The following is a 26077-nucleotide window of genomic DNA, read 5'->3' on the forward strand; positions in this document are numbered from 1 at the left end:
AAACGACTTCCATATGCTTTATGGGCTAAATGCAACTGTAACCTGGGTAGTTCCTGAAGACGCCAGGGTATCATTTCTAGACGTACCAGCTTTAATAGCTCCAGCTCTCCACTTTTTAGGGGAAGCCCAAATCAAATAGGAGCAAGGAACACTTATATTCAATTTTTGTTAGCTTGTCCACAAAAGGCACAAAACTTGTAAATTGGAGGTTAGCAAGACCCAACTATGTAGGACTAGGTATTTTGTGACTACAGAGGCAGGACAAATAGGACTGGGGTAGCTGGGGTTCGCATGCCATGGGGTTAAGCAATCACCTCTTGCCAGAGAATACAAGGACACTGTACGGCACAGGTAGGTGAAGAGTTTAACGCAATTTATTTTATGCTTAAATAATTGACTATGTCATCCAGTGTATGATTTTTCATATGTCATTAGAGCGATGTGTCAATGAATGCTGATTTTTTTTATATGAATGTAATCAACAAAGTATAGAATTTCACCAAAACCCAAATAAAAATGCCCTTTTAAATACAGCAGCCTTATTAACCTAATATGACACTGCTAGAATGGTTACAAATGATTGGCTTACTGAAAGGTGTCTACATCTTATAGCCAGTACACGATACAGTAATAATTTTACAGCGTGCTGCCTTTCTACGAGCTAAGGATTTCTTTCCAGTTCATTTTAAATACCCCAGACTGAGGCCTTTTGAGCACCATCCACTCTAAAGCGGCAAGCATTACCCCCTTGTAAGCACTGAGAGCACCCCCCTCCCGCAAAGCAACTACTGTATATAAGTTAATTTTTTTTTCTTTTCAGGTCATTTCATTGAAAAATTGGCAAGAGCAACAAATATTAGATGAAGGGCTTTGTGTTTACAGATAAAATCTTCTGTGTTGCAGTATACTGTAGTGTTTGCAAAATTGGAAAAGATTTAATCAAAATAAGGTGATACACATGCATCAAAATATTAATATTCTGAAGAAAAAAATTTTTTTCACAGAACTACAGAATTCCTTGTTTTAGGAATTATTTTAAATTTGCAGCAGATTTTAAAGGTTTTTGTTTTTTAAATCAAGCTAGCAGTTTTGCATATACAAACATTATAATTGCTAATATACAAGAATCAGTAAAGATCCCTCCCACCCCAAATCCCTTCCCTCCTCCTCTAGGGCGAAGTCATTTCCAGACCCTATTATGTTAAATGCATTTGTCACATTCTGCTTGTGTTCTAAGAGGCAGTGCCTTATCAACATTTCTTCTATTTTTCTGTTAGAATTTATACAGTGTTATTATTTACAGCAAAACTATAGATGTTTTAAAAAAGAAACAAATAGTGTTTATACCCTGACAGTTTGGGTCCAAGAAAAATAAGGCGAGCTGTTGTGGATTTAGTAATTTTAGTGTTTCTCCATGATTTGATCATTCTGTCTCCTTCTGTCCCTCTGGTGGCAGGAATTTCTTCCATTTGTCAATGACACCAAATTACTTGAGATAAACTTTTAACAGCATGGCTTCTTGTATATACACTGCATTGCTAGTTGCACACAGGCCAGTCCTGGGAATGAAAGTGAATTTCCATGCTCTGTAAATCGGCTCATGCTAACATAAAATGTGGGTGGTTTTCTTTTTTCTTTTTCCATTTTGTATATAAAAATCATGCCGTTAATGTGTGGAAGCAGCAAACACACACACACACACATCCTTCTCCATGAATTTTCACTTCCTGCTAATGTTCCTTCCATGAAATTCTCAATACTGGCAGTAAAAACACCAAGACCCTGTGGAAACAGAGACAGAAATTTAGCTTGTTTAAAGGAGAACTTGCCTAAGCCTTCCTTAACATACACAACAGAAGCCTTAGAGACCGGAAACCCCTTTCTTCCTACTGAGGTGATTTATGAAGATGCTCATTGAACAAACCTATCTTCAAGCTACCCTCAAAAGGCCCAGAGAGCTCTTGGAAGTCAGCGACCTTCTGTAGTTGACCCTGTGCCCTCTGCAGAATTTTGCTAATTGTATTTGTGGTTTTATGGATTGAGTGATAAAATTAAAAACATTTTATTTATTGCATAGAGACAGCCAGAAATTGAGAGGGTAAGGGAAGACAGAGAGGGAGAGGGAGGGAGGGAGGGGGGGAGAGAGAGAGAGAGAGAGAGAGGGAGAGAGAGAACGAGAACTGTAACACTACTTCACCACTCACAAAGGTTTGCTGCTGCAGGTGAGGCCTGGAGCCTCCAAGCTGAGTCCTTGCGCACTGTTACATGTGTACTCAACCAGGTGTTCCACCAGCAGGCCATTTAAGTTTTTGTTTTGATAACGATTTTTTTGTCTCCAATGGTCTGGTCTCCCTCAGGTACTTGGGAAAGCCTATTCTAGTTGTTTGGACCTTAGTCTTTGTAGAAAGAGAAGGTTGACAGAGCTATAAAGAATTATGTTAAGTGAGCTAAGTCGGAAAGACAAAGACGAGTATGGGATGATTCCGCTCATAAACAGAAGTTGAGAAAGAAGAACAGAAAGGGAAACTCAAAGCAGGATTTGACTGAGTTTGGAGTAGGGCACCAAAGAAATAGAAGGTTTAAAGAGGAGCTTGTTGAGGTTTTGATCAAACACATCAGGAGTCTAGGATTTTCAGCTGAGCGTCTAAAAGGGTCAAGGATATGGTGTCAATCAAGTTTCTATGCTTCCTAATGCCCATCCCTGGCCTCCTCATTGCAAACAAGCCTTTGAAAAAGCCCAGCAAAACTGCTTACAATGAAACGACTTTTCCATAGGCATACTGAAACACACTATCATCTTCTACTCCTGTAAAGGAGTCTTTCTTGGGTGGGGTTTGGGGGGGAAGAAGGTGTAGATAGCATGATGGTTATGCAAAAAGACTTTCATGCCTGAGGCTACAAAGTCCCAGGTTCAATCCCCTATGCCACCCACCATAAACCAGAGCTGAACAGTGCTCTGGTAAAAGGAAACAAACAAACAAAAACAATTTACTCCTGCTCTACATCAATTATTACAGGACAGATTAATTTTATTTGAGCCTGCTCCAAATGGAAATTTCACTAAGAACGTGGTCTTACTGGATCATACCTGCATAAAGTATCAGTGCCAACCTAAATATAGCAAATCTACATGGGGGGGGGAGAGCAGAGGTTTTCATACTTTTGTACAGTATTATTCTTGGTAATAAATCCTTCTCTAAAACAAAGTTGTTCTTACATAGTTCTCCCATTTGGTTTCGTGCGAAAGTTGACCAATGAGTCAATGCCTGTTTAAGAGCAAAACATAATCCCTACAGAGAACCTGACTAAGGCAAGAACAGTTTTAGAAAACAACCCTGTTGGAACCTTGTTTCTGGTAGGACCCCCTAGAGTGTTCCCAGTAACCAGGAAGTCCGCCCAGACAAATTGCTCTTCAGGCTTCTAGCAACAGCTTCTCACAGTTCTTCCCTGTCTGACCTACTAGATTCTGCTTGCTTCCTTTTTGTATTAAAAGTGCTACTGACTTCCCTGTCCCAGGTCACTAGTGCTTTGAGCCAAGAACATCGAAGTATCAATTCCTTCTGGAATAATTTCAACACCTGCCCTCTTAAAATTACTCTTCAGAGGTTACACACAGAAGGAAAGTGACTCACTTGGGCAGGTCATGTCCCAAGAAGGTGAGAAAATCAGAGTACGAAGATCAGAATTTTCTCACCTCTGTTTTTACCAGATCATAATCTTCCTGGTACCAGACATCTTAGATGGGTCCACGATAATATTGCAGTTGTCCCCTTCTCCCCTCTGGGAGACTATTCCCTCAGCAATTTTTCCTAGTTGAATTCTCATCTCTCCAACTCCCTGTTGATTTTTAGAGCTCAAGTGGATACATAATTCACACACCATTTATTTCATCTATGATAGCTTGATATTTTTAGTTAAACTGTATATAGATTTGTAATGTGTGTTCTCAACCAAGTGCACCCGGCCGCTATAAATTGTGTATAGATTTGTAACCACTGCTCTAACTCAGTTGAATGTTTAACTTCATCTCTTCTGAAAACAATACAACTCTTCAGGCTGGTCCTAAGAAAAAGCCTTTCTTTTATTACCTTAGTGCATGTGAACATTATTTTTTGAGAAACAGTGGATATTTTTCTATTTTTTAATCCTATCTTATTTTTTTCTTTTTTCATTTTTTTATTGAGGGGGTTAATGCTTTACAGTGCCGTCCTTGTCACCTGTAAATAATTTCATTATGCCACTCGGCATCCCTCTGTCCCTAGTTCCTTGCTTTGATGCAATACTCCAGGCCCACTTCACTTTTCATTGTTTTCTCCCTCGCTGTCTTTAACCATTAAGTCCCACTTCTAAGTGACATCATTCAGTATCTGTCGTCTTTTGGTCTTAAATAATTATTTTTATCATATACACACAATACCAGAGCTCTGCTCTTGTTTATGTCGTAATGGGGACTGAATCTGGGGGGAGCTTAATCCCATGTACAACTGCACTGCCTCCTAGCGATTGGAGGCTAGTAAATGTATCTATTTACATGCAGATTAGACTTCTCATATTTTCTAAAGTTGGGAGTTGCTATTTATTCCCCTTGTTCTTGGTCCTGTAATCAGAGCATGTTGACCTTTGCTACATCAGGTTCAGAGAGGTCAGTCACTAGATCAAATATTTTATACCAAGTACAGTGTCCTTCTAATTAAAAAAAATATTCTCTTTATTTATTTGATAGAGATAGCCAGATATTGAGGGGGGAGGGGGGGAAGACATAGACAGACATCTGTAGCACTGCTTCCTTCCTGCAGGTGGGGACTGGAAGCTCGAACCCCGGTCCTTGTTCATTGTAACGTGTGTGTTCGATCAGGTCTGCCACTACCCAACGTGCTTTATAAAACATGAGATCCTTGACTGAATGAATAAATGCCTGTGATAAATCACTGGCGGTCTGTACAAAATGTGATGAGAGCGCCATCTATGTGAGGGTCTGAAGGTGGCAGCTATCAAGATAAAATCTTAAGAAATAAGGTGAGTCCTCTTTTCTGGGCTTAAAGGCTCTGAGAATCTGCTTTGGGTTTTGCATGCCTTACACACCCAAAGGCAGTAGGAACCTATTACAAAAAACTAACTAACTGTCCTTTTTTGTCAGTGCACAATACTCTTTATCTAGCTTGAAGAATCATTTAAAAAGGAAAGAAACAGCTTACTGAGAAGATGTACCCTGCACTTCACACGCGAAGGTGCCACTATGTCACTTCCCACATCACATCTTTCGACAGGATTCTGCTTACTACATTAGAACCAACCTTTCCCTTGAAAAGGTCGGTGGACATATCAATTGTTTTAGTGTTTTAAGAATAAAGATAAAAAATTTAAATCATACACCTTTAGCTTGGCATTTAATACACTCTGCAGTTCAATGACCCTTTTTAGGCTAACAGCCCATATTTTCCACTGAGAAGCTTTGTTTCATTCTTTGGTTGCTTTCAAACTTGGGTGCACATTAGAATTACCAGCCGGGGTGTGTGGGGGTAGGTTGGGCGGTAGCACAGCGGCACCAAGTGCAAGGACCGGCATAAGGATCCTGGTTCAAGCTCCCGGCTCCCCACCTGTAGGGGAGTCGATTCACAGGCGGTGAAGCAGGTCTGCAGGTGTCTATCTTCTCACCCCCTCTCTGTCTTCCCCTCCTCTCTCCATTTCTCTCTGTCCTATCCCTACAATAACGAGGGCAACAAAAGGGGGGAAATGGCCTCCAGGAGCAGTGGATTCATGGTGCAGGCACTGAGCCCAGCAATAACCCTGGAGGCAAAAATAAATAAATAAATAAATAAATAAATACCAGCCGGAGGAGGAGCTTAAAAAAAAAATCCCAGTGTGTAGGTCCCATATGATGCCAGTTTATATAGAATTTCTTAATGATGGGGGTCCTGGAGGGGAAGCACACCATCTAAAAACTCAAGACAATATGATAATGGATTCAGAATTCAGCTCACTTTAAGAGATAGCCCTGGAGTAGTACTTCCAAAGATTTAGTGTATTTGTATCTTCAAATGTAGCGTTTATATCAGTAGGTTGGAGTAACCCGAGATTTGTATTTCTAACAATACTACAAGTTAGTCGGACACTTTGGTTTCCAACTTCCTTTTCTTTGCTGATGAATTTATATTCATCTGTATTTAATTCCACTGTACCCTTCAAATTGCTAAAACAAAAATGTTTTAGGGGCCAGGCGGTGGCTCACCTGGTTGAGCGCACGTGTTATAATGCGCAAGGACACAGGTTTGAACCCTTGGTCCCCACCTGTAGGGGGAAAGCTGCAGGTGTCTCTCTGTGTCTCTCCTCTCTATCTCCCTCATCTCTCTTGATTTCTGTCTCTATCCAATAAATAAATAAAGTAAAAAATTTAAAAAAAATGTTTTTTCAGGGCCAGATATGGCGCACGTGCAGAGGGAAAGTTCCGGGAGTGGTGAAGCAGGGTTGCAGGTGTCTCTCTTTCCCTATCTTCCCCAGCCATCTCAATTTCTCTGTCTCTATCCAATAATAATAATAATAATAATAATAATAATAATAATAAAATTTTTCTCTAAGGGCTGGGCAGTAGTGGCGGGTTAAGCGCATACGGCCTGAAGCACAGGGACCGGTGAAGGATTCGTGTTCAAATCCCGGCTCCCCACCTGCGGGGAGTCACCTCACAGGCGGTGAAGCAGGTCTGCAGGTGTCTGTCTTTCTCTCCCCCTCTGTCTTCCCCTTCTACCTCGATTTCTCTCTGTCCTATCCAACAACAACAGCAATAACAAAAATAACAACAAAGGCACCAAAAATGGGAAAAACAACCTCCAGGAGCAGTGGATTCATAGTGCAGGCACTGAGCCCCAGCAATAACCCTGGAGGCAAAAAAAAAAAAAATTCTCTCTTTGAAAGTGCAGGTTCTGTTCTCCTTAATGAGATCCTCCTTTGAATATAACTCTTAACAATCTTTAAAGATGTAGCTTCTTCTAGCTAAGTTTTTTAAAAAAAATTTTTAACATTTATTTATTTTCCCTTTTGTTTCCCCTTTTTTTTTTTTATTGTTGTAGTTATTGCTGTCAGTGTTGTTGGATAGGGGAGAGAGAAATGGAGAGAGGAGGGGAAGACAGAGAGGGAGAGAGAAAGATACTTGCAGACCTGCTTCACCGCCGGTGAAGCGACTCCCCTGCAGGTGGGGAGCCGGGGGCTCGAACCGGGATCGGGATCCTTCCGCCGGTCCTTGCGCTTTGCGCCATGTGCACTTAACCCGCTGCGCTACCGCCCGACTCCCTAGGGAAGCTTTTTCTAATACACCTTTCCTGCAGCCCACTTAGAAGACAGATTTCAGTACTTTTCGTTCCTCTTTTCTCCTCTCTCCAGTAAGTCCCCAGTCTAAAAAATTTCAAGTGTTCACCCAAAATTATTTTATATAATCATAGCAAAGTATAGTACAACTTAAAAATAATTCGCAGTTGACAAAGGTTTTTTTATTCTTCTTCTGATAATATCTACAAAAGGGCCTTTTTTTTCTTTCTAGTGAGTTGTGATTTTAAAGATATCTGAAGCCATAGAGACAGTCAACAAAAAAAATATAGTCACTATTAAATGTTTGCTATGTCCCAGGCACTACTCTAAAGTGAATTAATTCATTGATTCCTAGTAACAAAGAGGGATTATTCCACCTACAGGTAGAGAAGTAGATTCACAGTCACTAGGTAAGCCCACTTAGTATAAGAGAGAGCCAGTACTACATTCAACTGAAATCTGTCAGGTATATTTTGGGGTTTCTTCTGAAGTCTAACATATTAAGTCTATGTCACTTTACAAAAAAAGCTCCCGTGGTGTATGCAAGACGTTCCACCTGGAATATGGGTCTATGGCAGTGCACAGCATAAAAGTTACTAAAGTGGGGGGTGCGGATGGTAGCGCAGCGGGTTAAGTGCACTTGGTGCAAAGCGCAAGGATCGGCACAAGGATCCTGGTTCAAGCCCCCGGCTCCCCACCCGCAGAGGAGTTGCTTGTAAGCAGTGAAGCAGGTGTGCAGGTATCTATCTTTCTCTCCCCCTCTCTGTCCTATCCACCAACAACGACAACAATGACAGCAATGATAATGACAGCAGCAATGATAAACAACAAGGGCAACAAAGGGGAAAAAATAGCCTCCAGGAGTAGTGGATTTGTAGTGCAGGCACCAAGACCCAGCAATAACCTTGGAGCCAATAATAATAATAACAATAATAATAAATAATAATAATAATAATGTTACTAAAGTGAACTGTCTTCCAGATTAAATTCATTTACCCATTAGAATTGCTTAAATATACCAATTCAAGACAGCAAACTCATACTTTGTGCTTCATTTTTCCTCCACTGAGGCAGTACCTCCGGTGTGACACCAGAGCTAAAACCTGGATAGTGTCCACGGCCCTTCTAGCACGTTTGTGTTTTATTCATCTGCTGTATAGATAGGTCTTTTAAAAAATATTTATTTTCCCTTTTGTTGCCCATGTTTTTTCATTGTTGTTGTAGTTATTATTATTAGTTATCAGATAGGACAGAGAGGAATGGGGAGAGGAGGGGAAGACAGAGGGGGACAGAAAGACAGACACTTGCAGACCTGCTTCACCGCCTGTGAAGCGACTCCCCTGCAGGTGGGGAGCCAGGGGCTTGAACTGGGATCCTTATGCCGGTCCTTGCGCCACATGTACTTAACCCGCTGTACTACCGCCGGACTCCCTTAGATAGGTCTTTTTGTCAGGTTCTGCTTTTTTTTTTTTTTTTTTTTCATCTACCAGATTCTACTTTTATGATGCGTAACTTTACTTTTACTTTTTCTAAATTCTCTTTATTTATTGGATAGCCAGAAACTGAGATGGTATGGGGTGATAGGAAGAGAGACGGAGAGACACCTGCAGCCCTGCTTCACCACTTGCAAAGCTTTCCCCCTGCAGGTGGGGACCAGGGGCTAGAACCTGGTTCCTTGCGCATTGTAATATATGCACTCGACCAGCTGAGCCACCAACTGGCCCCTTAGAACATGTATAGTAGGGAAATTCACCCGGGAAATAACTATTTTGATGTCATCCTTAACTTTGTCATCTCTCACCCTTGCTATCCAATAAAAAAAAGTTATCCCAGTTATTTCTTGATTTAATCTTGCTACCATTTCTCACTGCCTAAGTCAGCATGTCATAATTTTAAAAAGGGTTTTTGAGTTCTTTTTAAATCTTTATTGATGTATTATTGGATACAGAGAGAAATTGAGAGGGGAGGGGGAGATGTGGAGGAAGAGACAGAGACACCCGCAGCCCTGCTTTCCCCCTGCAGGTGGGGACCAGGGGCTCGAACCTGGGCCTTGCTCACTGTAATGTGACCTCTTCATCAGGTGCACCACTGCCTGACCTCCAAAAAGTTTTTTTGTGTATCTGTTATTACCATCGGCATTCCAATTCTCTACCCGGCAGCTAGAGTGAATGAGGAAGGACAGGAATCAAATTATGCCTCACTCTGGCCTAAAATCTTTCAGTGGATCCCCACGGTTTTTATTACCCTAAAACCAGGACCAGAATCCTCATGAAGAAGCTTATGAGGCCTGGATAGTCTCATCTTGCCTGCTTTTCAAACACAATAGTAGTGCTCTTCTGCCAGCCACAATGAATTCTTCTCAGAATTTCTTCATTCCCCCCCCCCCCACTTGAGGTATTTAGAGAATACTATATAACTGGTGCCAAGACTAACCCAAACACTGTACTATTTCCTGCTGTTTGAACAGTTGAGTTCTTATTCATCATTTAAAACTTAGCCCAAATACCACTTTATAAGCTTCCTTCTCACCTCACCCAGCTTAAGTCTCCATTTAAAAGGGCTGAGAATGTGGACTCCCTCTGGAAGTAAGACTGTCGGTTAACTATTTCTGTCACTTCTTATTTTTTCTTATCTTTGGCAATTTGGGGCCTGTTTACTCACCGATAAAATGGCGATGGTAAGACCTTAAGAGGGGGTGGTTTAGGAAGTAAATGAAGATCATATTATGTGAAACACTTGAAGAGTATATATACTCAGTATTATGTCCAGGTTATAATAACAATTACTAGACTTTTCTCAATGCCATTGCATACTGATGATTACCATTCTATCTCCAAAAGATAAGTTCAGTGCTCACAGAGAGCAAGTAAAGTAATAAATAAACAAATAAATAAATAAGCAGGGTTTTTTTCTTGAGGGAGGTAGGTGATTAGGGACAGTTCTTCTTCTAGCGTTTGCCATTAGGGACAGTGAGACTATATAATTTCTCAGTTTCTTATTTCAATATTGCAAAACTTATGATTCTGGGAAATGGAAAACAGCAGATGCAGAAAACAGAAGCTGAAATCTGCTCATTCTATGTTACGTGGACCAAAGGGGCAAAGAGAAGTGTTGTTGATTAGCCCTAAAGAAACCACCCTGCTTTACCTTACAAACACAGAAAACTTTCCAAATCTCTACCTGCCTCCCCCACCACCACCACAGGCTTTTCCAGTCATAGTCTTGCAGGAAGAAATTCAGACAAATTCAAACAAAAATCTCTAAACGTTTAATAAAAAAAAAAAAAACACAAACCCAGAAATTCCCATATCCTCCTATTTAATTTGCTTTGATTTATATAAATATATCAAGTAATGGTATTCGGAGGGAAGGAGGTAGATAGTATAATGGTTATGCAAAAAGACTCTCCTGCTGGAGGCTCCAAAGTCCCAAGTTCAGTCTCCCCCACACCACCATAAACCAGGGCTGAGTAGTGTTCTAATAAGAAAAAAAAAGTCTCATTTACCCTCAAGTCACAGTTTGGGAGATTTCAAGTGGCTAAAGCAAGCATGAGATTCTGAGGTCATACATGTCAGAGTAAAGTTCCTGTTCTCTTGCTATCAATTAATACATATTTCAAAGGCTTTATTCATTTAATTATTAGTAAGGCAGTATGTGGGGCTTTCAGTCATTTAACTTCAGTCTGACAACCACTGTATTCTAAGTATACATTTGTCAGATTTAATTTCTTGCTCTTAGAGGAGTCGTCTTGAAAAATCACTACATTTGTTTCTGTAAAGATTTTAAGTCCTGATTAATCTGTGAGGAGAAAGTTTTGGACTATTACACTGGATTAAGTTTTGGTGTGTGTAATGTACACATACATACATAAACATAAAACATTAGAGATTTCCTATTGGATATTGAAAATTGGGAACTGAGTCCAAAGAAAGGGGGGAGGGGAGACTTTGAACCACTCAGAAGCTATATACTTAGTCCTATTGTCCGAGGTATAAATATATTTATCACCTTGACTAATCACCTTACTGTTATGAGTGGTTCTTCTTCTCCACATGCCGAATTTCTTTCTTTGTCTTCATCTTATAAGCTTCTCCCTGCTTTGAAAGGAATATGTACATTAAGATTCCATAGCAAAAGATTTGTAGTTAGAAAGTAAGTTACCCACTCTGGTCCCTGGAGGCTGACGTAGGATAAGCGAAGAGAGTTAAAGCATTTTCTCACTGCAAGTCACAAAACACATACACTCTAGGTCTTATCATGGAGCATCATCAAGGCAAGCTAGAGAGCACAGTCTGAATACAATTATGTGTTCTTCACTAGGTTAGTGGCAAAAAGTACCGAGCATCAGCTTAGTCATTTCTTAAGAAGCGGTCACTCAAGTTTTTAAAGCACTCACACTCACTCAAGCTATAACAAAATATTAGATCTCTAATTTATTATGACCTCTCAGGTAAGCATTTTTAAGCCAGTTGAATTTTAAGTTCTTGACTGAAATTTCTCAGCAAAGTATTGACCATGAACTAAACACCACAGGAATGCTATTGATCCGAGGGACTTACTTTTCATTTTATTTGTTTTTAAGGTTCCTAGATTGACCAAACCACTGTTCTTATTTCATACTAAAAAAAAATTTTTTTTCCTATAAAACAAGCTGTCTCTTTACTGAGCACCACAGACACATTTCTGAGAACAAAGTTGTACCAAATACTCATTTTATAAAGGTAAACATATTAACCATTCCAATTTCCTGACTTAGAATCTGAGAAATTTTTAGTTCAGGTTTTTTTTTTTTTTTTTTTCTGTTAATACATGCTATTGAAGTTCCTGTATTTAAATTGAAAAGGGTAAAGGTCTGAGAAAAGGAAAGTGAAAAACAGCCACAGGAAGGGGAAACTGAAATCTGTCAAGCTACAAATGCTCCGTGGTGAGTCAGAATCTTTGACACCATGGAAACACATTATTCTAAGCCCACAGAGGGTCACTGTCCTCAGCTTAAGATGAAGGATATTTAGACATTCCTGTAGCAAATATTAGAAAGAGAAAATGTATCGATCTGATGTAAGGACCTTGAAAGGAGCTTTTTGCCATTCTGACTCTTTTCTTTCTTTCTTTCTTTCTTTCTTTCTTTCTTTCTTTCTTTCTTTCTTTTCTCCCTTTTCTCTCTTTGTTTCTGAAAATATTTTATTTGCAAATCTCTAAAAGATACAGATCTGTTAGAAGTATTTCTCCAGGGAGTCGGGCTGTAGCGCAGCGGGTTAAGCGCAGGTGGCGCAAAGCACAAGGACCAGCATAAGGATCCCGGTTCGAGCCCCAGCTCCCCACCTGCAGGGGAGTCGCTTCACAGGCGGTGAAGCAGGTCTGCAGGTGTCTGTCTTTCTCTCTCCCTCTCTCCATTTCTCTCTGTCCTATCCAACAACCAACAACGACAACAACAATAATAACTACAACAATAAAACAACATGGGCAACAAAAGGGAATAAATAAATAAAATAAATATTTTAAAAAAAAGAACTGCTAAAAAAAAAGAAGTATTTCTCCAGTTGTGCAACTAAGAAATAGACTGAATGCATCTTGTATGTTTATGAGAGAGAGAGAGAGACACAGAGAGAGAGAGGGAAAGGGAGGGGGGAGGGAGAGGGAGAGGGAGAGGAGGAATAGCAAGAGAAGTTTAGAGCAATTTCGGAACTTCCCCCATCTTGGCACTTGGAGTTCCTACCTTTTTATAAGCATATCTGTTAACACTGTCATACTCTTTCTTTCTTTCTTTCTTTCCTTTATTTATTCCTTCCTTCCTTCCTTCCTCTCTTTCTTTTTTGGCCTCCAGGGTTATCACTGGAGCTCAGTGAGTTCACTGCCATTTTTCCATATATATATATATATATATCTTAATGGATAGGACAGAGAGAAATTGAGATAGGAAGAGAAGACAGAGAGGAACAGAGAAAGACAGATACCTGCAGACCTCCTTCACTGCTTGTAAAGCAATCCCCCCCCCCCCACAGGTGGGGAGCTGGGGCTTCGAACCAGGATCCTTGTGCAGGACCTTGAGCTTTGTGCTATGTGCTCTTAACCCAGTGCGTTACCACCCAGCCCCTCCATTCTGAAATTTCAACCCTGTACTCTGCTCTCCATTCCTGTCCCAGGAAGGCACTCAGCTGCAGGTCAAACACAGAATAGGGAGCTACGGAAGGGTTTGCCGGTGTAGAGATTAAAAAAAAAATCTCTTGAGTGTCTGAAGCAGTGTGTCTTACCCCCCCCCCCCTTTGATGACAGTTAACAAGCATTAAAGGATGTGAGAAAGAAGTCTTTTTCTTTAACCCTGGCCAAATACACAAGATGTCAAATGCAACAAGATGCTTCAAGCTGCCACACCGCGGACGCCACAGTCCACAAGCTCTTATCCTCCTCTTCCTCCTGGCAACCCCTCTCCATTACCACAGCATCATGTTTTCTCTCTTGAGGGATAACAATTCGTCTTATTACTTTCCGAGTGATCTGTAGGAAGCAATGGTGAAAAGTAGAGGTTTTCCTCTTTTCTATGTCAAGAGTTGAAACTACAGCAAACACATAGCAGAAATATCTAAATTCCAAGAGAAGCATAAAATTCCAGTGGTGATTACTTTTCTGGTGATGAGGTTGCCTTCTTCATCAGTAAACTGTTCTTCTGTGACAGATTCACCAGGAATGCTTTTTGCTTCCTCTCCCTAAACGGGGTGGCACAAATATTAGCATCACGCTAGGTGGACAGAGCTACACACCACACACATGCTCTGTGGGGCAGTAAAAGGAGGCGGGAAGGATTCTATTTGCTATTCCAACACAAGGGGAAAAGCCAATGCCACTGATGGTTAATTAGAGGTCAACAGCACACAAAGCATTACACCTCAAGTATGAACAAGACTGGTGGCTAGCAAAAAACGCCAAGAAAAAAAAAAGAATTTGAAAACAGTTATTTAAAGGATGGAGTCACACCTGGTTATACAATGTAGTGAGAAATGAGAAGATCGCAACAGCTTAATTCGCTTATGACACAGTATTATCCTCGTGAGTCCTAAAGAATCTGTTGGTCCTGGTGGATAACATTCTGGCTAATTTGAATTAAGGAAATACCTTAGCTGGCACATTTTTGACTGCCATTACAATTTTTTTTTTTACTTAATGTACACGTTTCCTTTATTTTTTAGTTGATTTATTTTTATGTGAATATCTGTGTTTATTGGAGAGAGACTGAGAAATTGAGAGGGACGGGGGGGACGGAGATGGACAGGCACTTACAACACTGCTGTGACATTTATGTAATGAAGAGGTGTGCCACTGCTTGGGACCACTATTCACATATTTCCTAAAGGACTCTGAGGAAAGTTTAGAAAGTCTCGTTTTAAGTCTTTGTTTTTTTGATTTTTAAATAAGGGACAGTAATGGTGTGTCTGCATAATGAAATACATCGTTAAAAATACCTAACATCTTTAGGGCTAGAAGACAGCTCACCAAGTAAGTACAGCATGTGTTTTACTGTGTAGAGAAGGCCCTATGCTTGATCTCGGATAACACATAAAGTCACATTACAATGAAAATGGCAAGATCAAGGATAGATAATCCTAAAAGCTGAAAAAGGATATCAAAGGCTTGCTTACAAGAGGTCCCCCCACCCCCTTTAAGACTATCAGTAGATTCTTCCATAAACACTCAAAAGGAAATGGCAAGGATTATTCAAAGGGTTGACTAGAAAAGATCTCTAACCAGGAATATTCTACTCAGTTATGCTTCTGCTTATACTTAAGCATCCCAGGGCCAGGTGGTGGCTCACCTAGTTGAGTGCACATTATAGCGCTCAGGGACCCAGGTTTGAGCCCCTGGTCCCTACCTGCAGGGGGAAAGCTTCACAAGTGATGAAGCAGGGCTGCAGGTGTCTCTCTGTCTCCTTCTCTCTCTATCTTCCCCTTCCTCTCAATATCTGGCTGTCTCTAACAAATAAATAAAGATTGAAAAATTAAAAAAAACAAAACAGGAAGAACATCCCTATGAAAGATTCAGAAGAATGAAACTGAACTACTGTATTTCACCAAACACAAAAGTAAATTACAAGTGGATCAAGGACTTGGATGTTAGACCAGAAACGATCAGATACTTAGAGGAAAATATTGGAAGAACTCTTTTCTGCATAAATTTTAAAGACATCTTCAATGAAACAAATCCAATTACAAAGATGACTAAGGCAAGCATAAACCTATGGGACTACATCAAATTAAAAAGCTTCTTCACAGCAAAAGAAACTGCTACCCAAACCAAGAGACCCCTCACAGAATGGGAGAAGATCTTTACATGCCACACATCAGACAAGAGGCTAATAACCAGAATATATAAACAGCTTGCCAAACTCAACAACAAGAAAACAAATAAGAAATTGGGGGAGAGGACATGGACAGAATATTCACCACAGAAGAGATCCAAAAGGCCGTGAAACACATGAAAAAATGCTCCAAGTCTTTGATTGTCAGAGAAATGCAAATAAAGACAACAATGAGATACCTCCTGTGAGAATGTCATACATCAGAAAAGGTAGCAGCGACAATGCTGGAGAGATTGTGGGGTTAAAGGAACCCTCCTGCACTGCTGGTGGGAATGTAAATTGGTCCAACCTCTGTGTAGAACAGTCTGGAGAACTCTCAGAAGGCTAGAAATGGACCTACCCTATGACCCTGCAATTCCTCTCTTGGTGATATAGCCTAAGGGACTCAACACACCCATCCAAAAAGATTTGTGTACACATATGTTCTTAGAAGCAAAATTTGTAATAGGCAAAACCTGGAAGCAACCCAAGTGTCTAACAACAGATGAGTGGTTGAGCAAGTTGTGATATATATATATATATATATGGATACTACTCAGCTATTAAAAACGGTGACTTCTATCAGGCCACCCCATCATCTGGGGTCCTATTTGGGGAGCCCTGAGATTCCCAAACAGACATGATGGGCCTAGACCTCAAATAAATCCCTCTCTCCATTGTTACCAGTCATCTCTATCATGAACAACAAAATAGACCCCTTTGTGCACCTCCCCCATAGGACCTTGCACTCAACTTGAATCAACAACGGTAGAGAATGTTCCATAGAGTATGCTACACCTGAGGAAGATAGGTCGATATTGGGGCAGCTTGGAATGTTCCTACTCATGACCACAGAATGTGATATGCAAGTAGATCCAAGTTATTGTCTGGGGATGATCTCACTCTCAGGCAGAAGTTGAAAAACAAGATCAGAAGAGAAAACACAAGTAGAACCTGAACTGGAGCTAGTGTATTGCACCAAAGTAATAGACTCTGGGGTGGGTGGTGGGGAGAGTACGATCCCAAAAGGATGACAGAGGACCTAGTCAGGGTTGTATTGTTATGTGGAAAACTGAGAAATGTTATGTACAAACTACTGTATTTACTGTGGAATGTAAAACATTAATCCTCCAATAAAGAAATAAAAACAGCATCCCTATAACATATACTAACAAAAACTTTTATAATAGGAAAATATCTGTATGAAGAAAGCTAGGGAACATGACAAAGTTCAGTAAAAATGAGACGAATCAGACTGTAGGACTGAGCCACCATAGGGTGAAGCAGTCCAATAAAGTGATGGTGAGGTATATAGGCTCTTTGGTAGTGGGCATGGTATAATAATATCTTTTGAAAAGGCATGAAATCGTACAAAATATTATTTAGTTTTATAAAACAAGGTAACCTCATTATAAACAAAACGACTATCTTCTTTTTGCCTTAGCTCATCGATTCCCTCAAGTTCTCCCTAAGAGGCCAGCAGCATGACAACTAGCGGACCTTACGCATAGATGGAGCTTGACAGAGAAAGGAAGGGGGGATTACAAGGGGAAACTCTGATTTGTTTTGGCCTATTCCAGTAGCAGAGTCGTGGACTCTAAAAGCGGGAGGATGTAGAGGCTCTTAGTGCTGAAAGAAGACTTCCATTGTAGGTTGGTCAAGACTCATCACTGGGAGACAAGAAACTGTTATCTTTGGATCCAGAGAAGTGGTGAAGTGAGTAAGGACTTGTACTTTCAAGCTTGAGGTCCTGAGTTCAACCCACAGCTTTCCATGTGCCAGATTGATGGTCTAGTACCCCCCTCTCATTTTTAACAAATCTTAAAAGGAAAAAAACAACAACCATACTTATTCAAGCTCTTGGTCCTCATGAGGGGACAGACGTACACACTTCACAAACAATGGACAGGCTGCAAATATCTCTTTCTCTCAGTCTTTAAGAAAGTAAGGTCACCCCACCAATGTGTCCTGGAGCTCCACTTCCCCAGAGCCCCACGCTACTAGGGAAAGAGAGAGAGGCAGACTGGGAGTATGAATCGACCAGTCAACACCCACGTTTAGCGGGGAAGCAATTACAGAAGCCAGACCTTCCACCTTTTGCACCCCACAATGACCTTGGGTCCATACTCCCAGAGGGATAAAGAATAGGAAAGCTAGGGCAGGGGTAGAGAGCGTAATGGTTATGCAAACAGACTCTCATGCCTGAGGCTCCAAAGTCCCAGGTTCAATCCCCTGCACTACCATAAGCCAGAGCTGAGCAGTGCTCTGGTAAAAAAAAAAAAAAAAAAAAAAGAATAGGAAAGCTATCAGGGGAGGGGAAGGGATATAGAGATCTGGTGGTGGGAAGGTGGGAAGGTGGGAATTGTGTGGAGCTGTACCCCTCCTATCCTACAGTTTTGTTAATGTCTACTTTTTTTAAACAAATAAATAAACTAAAAAAAAAAAAGAAAGAAAGAAAGAAATGTCACTGGGAGCGATGGAATTCTAGTATAGGCACCAAGTCCCAGTGATAACCCTGGTGGCAAAGAAAAAAAGAAGAAGAAGAAGAAAGAGGAGGAGGAAGAGGAGGAGGAGGAGGAGGAGGAGGAAGAAGAAGTAGCGGAGGAGGTGGAGAAACTATGCTCATGTGAAATTTGTCTTGTAAATCATGATTTCCTCCAACAGACTCACTAAAAATGGGGAAAATCCTCACAAACCAAAAATAAAAGGGCACAGAGATAGCAGAAACACTAATAAAAATTCATGTTGAAAGTATAATGCCATTTCTGTGAGTTCATGAGATGTTTTTGATCTAACTTAGCAATATCTAGTTCTCTGAATGTTCAAGAATTTTAAGAAAATTCAGTAAACAAAAGTCTTATTAGATATTTTATGAATGAACCCTGCTGCAGGGAAATATGCCAATTTCTTTTTCAACAGAGTAGCTTCTGAAATGCAAGAATATAGTGAAAGCATGCAGAATAAAACTTTTTTTTTTTTTTCCTCCTCCAGGGTTATTGCTGGGCTTGGTGCCTGCACCATGAATCCACCACTCCTGGAGGCCATTTCCCCCCCCCCCCCCTTTTGTTGCCCTTGTTGTAGCTTCGTTGTGGTTATTATTATTATTGCCCTTGTTGACGCAATTCGTTGTTGGATAGGACAGAGAGAAATGGAGAGAGGAGGGGAAGACAGAGAAGGGGAGAGAAAGATAGACACCTGCAGACCTGCTTCACCGCCTGTGAAGCGACTCCCCTGCAGGTGGGGAGCCGGGGGCTCCAACCGGGATCCTTACGCCGGTCCCTGCGCTTTGCGCCACATGCGCTTAACCCACTGCGCCACCGCCCGACCCCCAGAATAAAACTTTTAATAAAAGCAAAACCTATTTATAAATCACAAGCCAAACAGATTGTTGATATCTACTCTGTGTGCAGAAATTTTCAGTGTTTTCTACTAAAAATGTGTACTATTTATATGTAATTAAAGGCAAAGGGATATCTCTTAATTTTAAATAGCCATAAACTGTAGTAAATAAGTGTTTTAGGAATGTCAAAATACTTCAAAATAAGTTGCCTGGTTTTATGAAAACTCACTACATTGAGGACAAAGATAGGAACTAGTTAAATAGGAGAAATGGTAAGGAATCAGGAAACACATGACAATAATCATTCACTGAAAAGTTCATCAAATATACTAGATAACAAATATTAATAAGAAGCGATCTTCGGGTCTCTCTGTTAGAGGAAATAGTCTCTAGTTTCTAAAGTTCTTTAAAAGTTTATACTTAAAAACATAGAGAATGGGAAAGCTATGGGGGAGGGGGTGGGATATGGAGATTGGGCGGTGGGAATTGTGTGGAGTTGTACCCCTCCTACCCTATGGTTTTGTTAATTAATCCTTTCTTAAATAAAAAAAAAAACCAACAACAACAAAAAAGTTTTGTTGCTTGCAAATCTGAAGACATGTCAACACAGTGTGTTGATCTGAATGAAATGGCATTAACCTATATGTCAAAGTCGAAAGACCTAGGGATAAAAAAAAAAACAAAAAAAAACCCATTTTTTTAAATGATTTAAATATGATCAACAAATCTCTTAGAGAAGAGGGGGGTACGATTCCACATAGTTCCCACCACCAGAGTTCCGCATCCCATCCCCTCCATTGGAAGCTTCCCTATTCTTTATCCCTCTGGGAGCCTGGGCCCAGGATTGTTATGGGGAGCAGAAGGTGGGAGGTCTGGCTTCTGTAGTTGCTTCTCTGCTGGAGTTGGGCTTTGGGACTTTTAAGTGAATTCCCCACTGCCTCATGCTTTAGCTTCCCTCTTTCTGTAGGGCCTGAATCCATGTCCTCACAAGTGGTGACTCCTGCATTTTTCTGCTCAGCCCTTTCCTCTCCCCTACTCTGATATTTCTGCATATCCTGTCCGCTTTTATTCTTTCCTATTTCAACGTGAAACTGCAACACATATGATGTCCCATTATTATAACTGGCAGATACTTTACTGAAAACTAATTATACACTTCTCTTAGCCCCTGCTGGAATTTTAAAATATCAGGGAGAGGAATGAAAATACAAAATGAACCACTTTGCTTTGATGTATACATAAAAACTTGAACTTGCCAAACCTGGGGTTGCTATGTGTGATATACACATGGTATTAGATGCAATACTCACTATCGTATGACCCGTTCTTTATATTCTAAAGAACCCACTTGCTGGGGACATGTAGACACGTACGTATTTATTTTATACCTATTGTCATATGACTCCAAAAACAACCTAAACCTTATAAACAGTTAATCTCTGGTAATGGGCAAATAGAACTTTATATACTTTTGAATTGCCTGATTTGAGGAAAACATATGTATAAATATTTGAAAAATCAGAAAGGAGATTAAAAATCTAAAAGTCAAATGGAACTATATAATAATACTCAGTTATTTGAATTTTACCAAACTTCAGCTCACAACCAAACTATTATAAAGTTTTATCTTTGTAATCACTGAATTGACTATACAAATAACACCAACGTGCTTGTTTATAGGGGTGGTGGAAAATGATTGGCATCCGGGCATTTGAAACCACAATGATATCATCAAATTATACAGAAATCAAGAAATAGACCACTAACATTACAAAAACCTACAACAAACTAGAGAATTTGTTACATTAACTCATTGTCTGGGGACCTGGAAAGTATGACATTTGGGAAAATCAGAAAATAACTGTGAAATGAATTCACATATATAATTATAGAAGAAGACATCATAAAATTACTTTCACCCCATTTATTATACAAATTAAATGACTAACAAGACACATTTGATTAGGCATGAAGTGACAGTCGACTGCAGATACATGCCACTTCTCGGTCAAAGGTAACTCAGAAATAGGTTTAGGCTATGAGATTCTAAATGCTAACACGAGGAGTACTGCAAACACAGGAATATACTAGCTCAGTTCCAAGTTGGACACTCTCCACAAAAGAGCTCAAATTCTGAGCATTCCTATTCTATCAAGTAATTTCCAAGAAACATAAGAGTGTGGCTTCTCTCTTCTCTCTCACTGGAAATGTCTCATTTGCCACATAACCAATTTGTCTAAGGGAAAAGATATGACACCGGTTATAGGAATAGCAAGCCTGAGCAAAATGTGTATCTAACATCTTCAAGAAAATTAAATGAAGCACTCTGTCATCCAAACCCCAGGGACTGTGTAGGAGATGACTGATTATGAGAATTATTTCGATGGTAGGTTGAATAACTTGCAAATACAATAGTATCTGTAAGTATTTTTGTTGGCATTTGTGGAAGTTTCAAAGATTTTTTTTTTTAATTGTACTCTATTGGAACTCAAGGTTAATTTGGGGACAATTTTAGATTTAAACAAAGACTTAGATTTCTTTGTTTTCAGAGTCTTAGAAAAAACTGTATTAGAACAGACTTAACAGTTTATCCTTTCAACTGTCATATGCTATCAGAAAAGATTTGACACATTTTTTTTTTTTTTGCATAGAAAAACACAGAACAGGGGCTGGGCACTGACACACCTGGTTAAGCTCACATAGTACTAAGCACAAGGAACTGGGCAAGGATCAGAGTTTGAACCCCTGGGTCCCCACCTGCAGGCAGGAAGCTTCATAAGCAGCAGAGCAGGTCTACAAGTCTCTTTATTTTTCTTTCCTTCCCTATATTTCCTCTCCTTTCTCAATTTCTCTGTTTTAGTCAATAAGTGGAACAAATGGCCACCAGGAGCAGTGGATTTGCAGTGTAGGCCATGAGCCCCCACGATAACTCTGGAGGCAAATATATATATATATGCCATGACTTTTCTGACTACCCAGTAGAAAAGCTTCCTGTTCTAAAAAGTAACAGGACTAAAAATTTTAAAGAAGCCAACTTCTTTGGTCTTTTTTTTTTTTTTTTTTGGTGGTCTCCTGACTTTTGGTATTTGATAAATGGGGTCTCAGTAGCTATTCAACTCCCTTCTTTTCCTCCACAGCTGCCAGTCAAGGATCTTCAAGTTATTAGGCCCAAAGGACAAAGACCTGTATGTTGAAGATGACTTCCCAGTTCTCTTTATGTTATAATAAAATGAAGATCTCTCTCAAGATACAGAAATGAAGATAAGCAACAAAATTCAAGAGGTCTTCTGCTGAATATTACATACATAAGGTCAGTGCTTGCAAAGGAAAAGAAAAATCAAGAAAAATTATTCTGTGCTCAACTGTGTTATAACAGTATGTTTTGCTGCTAGTAAATATAGAGCTTTTTTTTTTGTATTTTTGTGTAGTTAAAAATTATCTCAGGAATAATTTTTGCTTTTTGATTATGTCGCTTCTATGTTGAGTTCTAGTTGTGAGTTCTCAGAAGTCGTTAATTTCAGTCAGTGGGAAGAGGATCTTTCAGTTCTCTTTTTTGCATCTACCTCATCTCTCACTACTGCCTCTGAATCTTCAACTGAACGTTTCATTTGATATTAATCATTCTTTTAACAGGATAGACTCTTTCTTCACACATACAATACTTCTCTAGAGAAAGCAGGATACAAATGTCAAGAATTTTATTAGATAAAACTACAACACGTTACTTGGGCCTACAGTCACATGCAACATGGCTTCTCCTTTTGGTTGCTTTTATAGACTTTCAAAAGTGCAGAAAGAAAGAAAGAAAGAAAGAAAGAAAGAAAGAAAGAAAGAAAGAAAGAAAGAGTCCCAAGACATTCGCTTATCAAGCATGCTAATTTTTCAAAGCCACAAGAAAGAAGTTTCTGAAAATACAATGATGCCCCATAATGGCATGCTACGGGGATATACCTTTATAATGAAACGACGGCGAGTTACTCGTGTAGTGACTCTCCGTTCTTCCTCTGAGCTTGAATCACTGTCTCTCAAGTCCTGGTAAATGCATTTTTAGTATAATTTTACCATCATATTTAAAACAAAATACATTCTGAGAAGGGAAATCAAGAAAGAATTACTTTACTTGCTGTTTCCCCTCTAAGAAAAATCATGACGTATATTTGTGAAAAACCCCAGTTTTTACTAGTCATGAACTTACTCTGTTCATGTATATGTATACACATGTAAGCAAATATATAATGAACATTTTTAATTACTTGTGCATCGTTATATAAGCTCAAGTAGCTATGTTATAAATTATTAAAAGTAATCTGTCATTTTAGCATAGAAACTACTGCTATGAATTTGAAGGAACATTAATATTCATTTTACAACTAGTTTTAAATCTCTATGTGTTTGACTTGAACGTGTAATTTTTATAGTGTGAGCATGTGTTAACTGCTTTACAAAAGGACACATAATGGTTAATGTTTGAAATGTCCACTTTCCTTTGATATCTCCATCTTCATAAACAAGACAGAGAAGATGGAACTAAAAATCTTAGTCGACATCCCTTCCTCAGAAGCTTCTAGGAATAGGAAAAAGAGAAAGACTAGGAGACCAGATGGAATGTTCTCAGTAATTCTGGTCATGAGTCAATGCATGGAAAGAGGTGGAAAAATAGAATTTTACCTTATAGCAGCAGGCAGTCATCCGTGTAAAAGCTGCACTCGAACTTTTGACCTGATTTTTCGGGGGACAAAAAGGGGGCTGTTTTCTTGAGATCATACATTAGATGGCCTAGTTGACTGCTACTGTCCTGTGGTCTAGCCACATAAGGAAGTGGGGGGGGGGCAGATGGTAGCACAACGGGTTAAATGCATATGGAGTAAAGTGCAAGGACCAGCCTAAACATCCCAGTTCGAGCCCCTAGTTCCCCACCTGCAGGGGGGGTCCCTTCACAAGTGGTGAAGCAGGTCTGCAGGTGTCTATCTTCCTCTCCTCCTCTCTATCTTCCTCCCTCTCCTCTCCATTTCTCTCTGTCCTATCCAACAACAGTGACATCAATAACAACAACAATAATAATAACCACAACAATGGCAACAAAAGAAAAAAAAAAAAGCCCAGGAGCAGTGGATTCATGGTGCAGGCACCGAGCCCCATCAATAAACCTGGAGGCAAAAAACAAAACAAACAAAAGTATATCAGGAACATCTTGGATTTCTTATAAGGTCAGGCTTATATCTTCCAGAATCTTTAAGTAAGTCTTTTTTGTACTAAGAGCAGTGGCTACTCTCTTATTTGTAAGAATATAAGACATATCTTATTTGTAAGAAATCTTGAGTGGTTGGGGAGGTGGCTGAGAAGTGGTACACAGGACTTGTTAGTACGAAGCCCTGAATCTGGTCACAGGCACCACGTATGCCAAAGAAATGTTGATACCCACTTTCTTATTCTCCCACTGCTAGACCGCTGATATAACATATATATCAAAAAACATTGCTTTGGAAGTAATTATTTGGGGGAGGGCAGGCAATGGTGCACCTGGTCGAGTATACACATTGCTACATGCAAGGATGCAGGTTTGAGCTTCCGCTTCCCTTCAGGCGTGTGAAGGAAGTACTTGCAGGTGTCTCTCTGTCTCTCTCTCCGTGTCTATCTTACCCTCCCCTCTTACTTTTTCTGTCCTAACAGATAAAGGGAAGAAAAAAAATCCTTGCCAGGAGTGGTGAATTCTTTGTGCAGGCATGGAGCCCAGTGATAACCCTGGCGGCATTAAAAAATAAAATAAATAAAAATAATGATTTTTTTTATTATTGATGAATGTAGGTGAATTGCCATTAAGGCATATGACTTGTTTTAAACAATCAATATGACTTTTTTTTTTTTTTGCGTCTCCAGGGTTATTCTTGGGGCTCAGTGTCTGCACTATGAATCAACTGCTCCTGGAGGCCATTTTTCTCCTTTTTGTTGTTTATCGTTGTGTGGTTATTATTGTTGTTGTTATTGATGTCGCTGTTGGAAAGGGCAGAGAGAAATGTAGAGAGGAGGGGAAAACAGAGAGGGGGAGAGAAAGATAGATACCTGCAGACCTGCTTCACTGCTAGTGAAGTGAACCCCCTGCAGGTGGGGAGCCGGGGGCTCGAACCGAGATCCCTATGCCAGTCCTTGCGCTTTGCGCCATGTGCAATTAACCCACTGCATTACCACCCGGCCCCCCTCAATATGCCTTTTTTTTTGGTAGCTTCTAGAACCAAAGCGAGCATACTGCAGATGTACACAAGTAACACTGCTTATTTATATTTATATTACAATTAGATTTCAAAGTTCTCAACTGAGTTTTACTTTGCAGGAGACATTTTCATAACCGAGTCATCAGTGTTGTTTCTTCTCCCCATATTTTGTGGGCTCATTTTTTAAAAGGTAGCGTTGCTTCTATAATTACACTGGTTAAGTATGCAGAATCAGCTCAAAGAAATAAATCAACATTCAAAACCACACGATCAGAAAGGGAGAGGAAAGACTGAGAATTTTAGCTCCCTCTCATAACATATGGACAAGTGAAGTGGGATCTAATTGGTAAGCTGATGACTAGCTCCCAAGTAGAAGTTTAAGTTTTTCTAAATCTCAGGTTAATCATTAATGCATTAATTTACAGCAAACTTTTTTTTTTTCCCTTTTCCCAACATCAGGCCACAACTAAATATATCCTGGAAAAAAAAAATCAATGAGTGCCATTTGCCAAGATGTATAATTCACAACCTCTGTCCATTGTATAAGCATGAGCAAAAATAAACCAGTGAGAGAAAATGTGGTAAAAAATATAGGAAGTAGAGCTGGGTTATAATTTTCATCTGCATCATGACTACAGTAAGATTTTTCTTGATACTTACTAGTAAATCTGAAAGAGAAAGAATCAATTACTTGGCTCCCCCAAAACATTTAAGTACAAAAGCAAGAAAATTGTTCTAGGGCAGGTTTCTTAAAATTGTTGTAATAAATATTGACATATTACCTTTGACATATCATTTCTATTATTTTTGTATCTGACCTTAAAGTTTTAAGTATTGTTAACCAACAGCGACTTCCTTTTCAGTTCCTGTCCGTTTCATTTTAGATTTAGAAACTGTGCT

General features: G+C 39.7%; 1 protein-coding gene across 1 annotated transcript in view; it reads right to left on the reverse strand.

Annotated features, from left to right (window-relative positions):
• Window positions 1-352: 352 nt before the first annotated feature.
• The window catches only part of ANK3 (ankyrin 3), a 306521-nt gene continuing 280796 nt past the window's right edge, over window positions 353-26077 (reverse strand). The window contains exons 32-37 of the mRNA XM_060186709.1: window positions 23637-23687; window positions 22920-23000; window positions 13920-14003; window positions 13735-13794; window positions 11321-11396; window positions 353-1782 (exon numbers count right to left, since the gene is read on the reverse strand). Of these exons, the coding sequence (XP_060042692.1) occupies window positions 11328-11396; window positions 13735-13794; window positions 13920-14003; window positions 22920-23000; window positions 23637-23687 (345 nt within the window). The 3' untranslated portion in view covers window positions 353-1782; window positions 11321-11327. The remainder of the gene's footprint in view (window positions 1783-11320; window positions 11397-13734; window positions 13795-13919; window positions 14004-22919; window positions 23001-23636; window positions 23688-26077) is intronic.

This window comes from Erinaceus europaeus, chromosome 1 (genome assembly GCF_950295315.1).
Source record: "Erinaceus europaeus chromosome 1, mEriEur2.1, whole genome shotgun sequence".
NCBI classification, from domain to species: domain Eukaryota; kingdom Metazoa; phylum Chordata; class Mammalia; order Eulipotyphla; family Erinaceidae; genus Erinaceus; species Erinaceus europaeus.